The following is a 4619-nucleotide window of genomic DNA, read 5'->3' as shown; positions in this document are numbered from 1 at the left end:
AAATGGTGATGGGCACGCCCTTTCTTCCTCACTAAACAAATTAAATAACGACTTCACTATGAAACTTTGTGTCAATATAAGAAAAAAAACATAAAGCGGCGATCTGACAGAATCGTTAGCAGACCAGGCAAAATGCTCAGCGTTATTTCCTTCATCTCTTTTGTTTCTTACGCGTCACACTTGTGTTCGTGGTGAAAATTACTGTTTCTTGGTGTTAATATTGCTAATAAATGTTGTTTCTAATAATTGCTGTTTCTTGTTAAATTGTTGAATTTCTTAACCGTTGGAGTTTTCATTTGAAAATACTAAGTGCCTGTAGAAAGCATTCCTCCGTTGAAGGGAAGAATGTCGTCTTGTGAGGAGCCCACCGTTGGAACAGAAATGTTTGTTTCTCCTGTTGAAAGGAAAAATTACATGTTTTCTGGCGAGGAGCCAACTACGAACAAAGAAATAATGGATTCCCCCGTTGCAAAAAAATGACAAAATGTATGAGTTATTTGGAGATGTCTGAAAGTTCATCAGAACTTTTACTAGAATAATTCCCGAGTTTGCCAAAAAACAAAGGTATTGTGTCCAAAAGAGTAACTGATGCACCTAGCATCCAAACTGAACAACCGAAAAAAGAAAAAAAATGTTTTGCGTTGGCAGCTGGGGGTGGAACCCGGCTGCTTTCGACGAATAAGTGTGATTTCATGAAATACAGTGAAATGATGCAAATAAATGATAACGTGGTTAAAATTCAACCAGCAGAGAAATTACTATTAGAAGAAAAACGGAAAACGATAATTTTCAAAACTTACTGTTTTCAAAAAAGAAAAATTGAGAAAATTACAGAAGAGAAGATAGAGAAGTGCCTGAAGCCAATCTGGAGCGACGTGGTTTATCTGACAAGAGGCAAGAAATTCGGAACGGTGGAAGTAAGGTTTACCAACAAAGAAATTGCATAGAAACATTCAGTAGAATCGCTGATCCCCACCTATATGAGGATGAGAACATCCAGGATTAAAATCACAAGGGTCCCACCGGAAGTGGATCCTATGTGGTTGTTGGCGGCAGTCCTAATCAAACAGGAAGAGAAAATGACTCTCCTCCAGGTTGCCGCTACCGAAAACGCTAACTGGACTGGTCAAACAGTTAGTCTCCTCATTCAGACTGACCCTAAAATAATTGAAGCAATTCCCGAGACAATTGAGATAGGGGAAGAGACCCTCATGGTATTTGTTGAGGGCCGAATGTTTTTTATGTGGTCAATTAGGCCACATTCGAAGTAACTGCAAGGAAAATGAGGAAGAGGAGAAAGAGGAGAAAAATGAAAAGGAGGAAGAAGAAAAAGAAGAAAAAGATGAGAAGAAAACAAAAAACAAAAGGAAAATACAATCAACAACTCAACCGAGAGCGGCGTCTACTACTGAACAACGACCAAAAAAGACTGCCAGAAGAGAAAAAGAGGAAAAAGGCAAAATAGCCGTATACACTAAAGATACTGAGCTAATGAGAGACATTCACTTGATTAAACTGCAAAAAAATAAATAGCCCTTCGGAGAAATTTACCAATTATGACGTGTATGAAGTCTCAAATAAGACTCATAGAATTTTACAGAACAAATACCGTAAGACAGTATCATCAATGAGATTGGACTTTAATAATTCTATATTTCATGGATTACCAGCCCCGATCCCGCGAGAAAAGGAAAAGGTGGAGACTCCCCCTCCACCTGATAATTCTGTGTCGATAATGAGATGGGATTTTAACAAATCTATTTCCCAAGACCGGCCACCTCCGACCCTGTATCAAGAAAAGGTGGAGGGATCCTCTTCACCGCACAGTCCTGATTAACAGGTAAATCATGTCTATTCACATTGGTTGTGTAAATGTTCGTGGCCTGATATGGAGTTGGAAGCAAGGGCGCTTCCTAAATGACATCAGGTCGAGAAATTTGGATATAATTGTTGCAACAGAAACCCGGGTGAAGGGGCCAAGAGATCTGATCCCCCTCCTGAACGGCTACGAGAAATACGTTTCTCCGAGTCGGGCGGGAGGTGGGGTGGGGTGTTGGTCCTACTAAAAAGAAACCGGATAGCCGAGAAAAAGTTGTTTTTTTTTCTGACCCAGAATGCAGGTTGGTCGTTCTTGACCTGACATTCAGTTGTGGCAAGATAATCAAGCTAGTTGCTATTTATGCACCCAAAATTATGGGCCCGCAAAGTGAATATTTTCGTGACCTGGGCAAGTTCCTAGCCACGTCGCATTCGCTAGTATTGCTAGGAGACTTTAATACAATATGTGAAGCACATACAGATTGTAACCCAGGCTTACGGGATCTGCTAAGTCAATTTCAGCTTGCCGATCCATATAGGTTGGAACACCCGAACACTCCACAGTGGACGTGATCAAATAGTGACAGGTCTTCCAGAATATATCTAGATAGGATTTTAATTAAAGAAACAGATAAGTCCATAGCCGAGTGTCCACAGTTTTTTTCTGGTCTGCTACACTGACCACAAGATGGTTACTTGTAACCTGACGGTAGATAAGTTGCATAGTCAGGGATCTGGCTACTGGAAACTCAATACGTCCCTTTTGGCGACTGAGGAGTACAGAAAACGGATCAAGATGTTAATATAGAGGGCATTAACAGGTACCATCATTAATAACAAATGGTGGTACACCCTAAAAAAAAGCCATCAAATATGAGTCTATTAGGTTTAGCATAAGTTTAGCTAAGAAGGGGCGTAGAATAGGAGATGGTCTAGTTAAGGAACTAGAAGAAGCCTGGAGGACTGGTAATGCGAGGGTGAAAACTGGAGTTAAACCAGCATCTTGAAGCCTAACACATGGGAAGTATTGCCAATGCTAAGTTACGTGCAATGGGAAGTGAATGAATCAAGGCTGCTGGATGGGCCCGGGTGGTGGAAGCTCGGCAAAGAAATAGTTCCACTATTCAGTCTTTGACGAATCAAAATGGTGTCTTGGTAAACGAACCCGAGAACATATGTGAGGCCTTTCGGGAGCTATTCGGGGGTGACGCTGCCTTGGTGGTGGGAAAGCCCTCGAGGACTTTCATGCCGGGTTGCCGTGTCTCTCGGCAAGTCACATTATATGTAAAATCATAACGCTTTACTGATCTCATGAGTTGTTCTGTGCATTGTGGGCAATAAAGAAATTGGTATTTCGTCCGTCTTTATATTCTGAGTTCAAATTCCGCCAAGATCGACTTTGCCTTTCATCCTTTCGAGGTCCATACAATAAGTACCAACTGAAAGCTGAGATCGATGTAATCAACTTATCTCCCCTGAAATTAATGGTTATGTACCAAAATTTGAAATCAATATGAGAAAAACCAAAATGATGCCGCAGGAAACAAGGGCAGCAAAATGCTGAAAGCGATAAAGCACTGAACTAAATGCCGCCTGATGTTCTTTTTTTCTCTAGGTGCTGAGTTCGAATCCCGCTGATGTTGGCATAAAATAGTTATTATATATGTATTGTGAAATTATTCAGTCGAGTAGAGTACTTTTCTACAAATAGCTCTGCACTGTTGGTAAAACCAATAGTTTACTGAAATAAACTGAAGCCGTTTGATATTAACGAAGTAGTGGAGAACAATGCTTCTACACAGAACAAATGTCTAAGACATTTGTTCTGTGCCAATAAACAGTCGGTTTTACGCCAGCGAAATACCGACAGTCACTTGGTGCCAATGAAATGTCAACAATCTACTTGAGAAGAAGAAAAAGCCACCAGTTTCATGGCGGCAATAAAACGTCCACAATTATTCGATGCCAACAATCGAGAGATATTCGATCCATTCCAACGAAATACCGCTCGACGGCAGGCGTTCAGTCCTGCGTACACACAACCAGTTAGAATGGCAACGCACAACCAGTTATCTCGGTGCTATTTGTTCACTCCTAAACAAACATTACAGAAGCCACGGTATGTCTGGAGTTTAGTTTACTGTGGATTTATGAAAATAGACAATACATAGCTATTACACATGACCAACAAATAAGGACAGAATGTCTGTGTACTAGCGGTTTCCGACATTAGATAATCTCTTATAACGACCATGAACTAAAGTACGGACCACGTCCTGCCACTCGGCCCCCTAAAAAGACCAGTTGAATCTCCCCGAAATTGAATTCTACCATTTAAATATTAGGGATAAGATGGGGACAATTGATAATGTAGGACCAGTTTCATTTTCTTTCGTTCTTTTTTCTTCTTTCTCTTCCTTTTTTCTGGATGTGGAGAAAGGAATAACACCAGCGTCCTTTGGCAGGTCTGCAGCATAATTAAAGCAGTCATAGCTGCAGCAATGATTTATAAATCGGTTTAATTAGAGCTGACCTGTGGCTAAGTAACAACAATAATTGAAGCAAGGTAAGGCGGCGAGCTGGCAGAAACGTTAGCACGCCGGGCGAAATGCTTAGCAGTATTTCATCTGCCGCTACGTTCTGAGTTCAAATTCCGCCGAGGTCGACTTTGCCTTTCATCCTTTCAGGGTCAATAAATAAAGTACCAGTAATGCACTGGGGTCGATATAATCGACTTAATCCGTTTGTCTGTCCTTGTTTGTCCCCTCTATGTTTAGCCACTTGTGGGTATTAAAGAAATA

General features: G+C 41.0%; 1 protein-coding gene across 1 annotated transcript; it reads left to right on the top strand.

Moving 5' to 3' along the window:
- The first annotated feature begins 363 nt into the window (after positions 1-363).
- LOC118765212 lies at positions 364-1456 on the top strand. Its single transcript, XM_036506939.1, has 2 exons — positions 364-474; positions 570-1456. The coding sequence occupies exons 1-2, from the start codon at positions 382-384 to the stop codon at positions 945-947; spliced, it is 471 nt and encodes a 156-aa protein (XP_036362832.1). The 5' UTR covers positions 364-381; the 3' UTR covers positions 948-1456.
- The last annotated feature ends 3163 nt before the right edge of the window (positions 1457-4619 follow it).

This window comes from Octopus sinensis, linkage group LG10 (assembly GCF_006345805.1).
Source record: "Octopus sinensis linkage group LG10, ASM634580v1, whole genome shotgun sequence".
In the NCBI taxonomy this organism is placed as follows: Eukaryota; Metazoa; Mollusca; class Cephalopoda; order Octopoda; family Octopodidae; genus Octopus; species Octopus sinensis.
The sequence above is the reverse complement of the archived record's forward strand: the minus strand, read 5'-3'. Positions and strand labels throughout refer to the sequence as shown.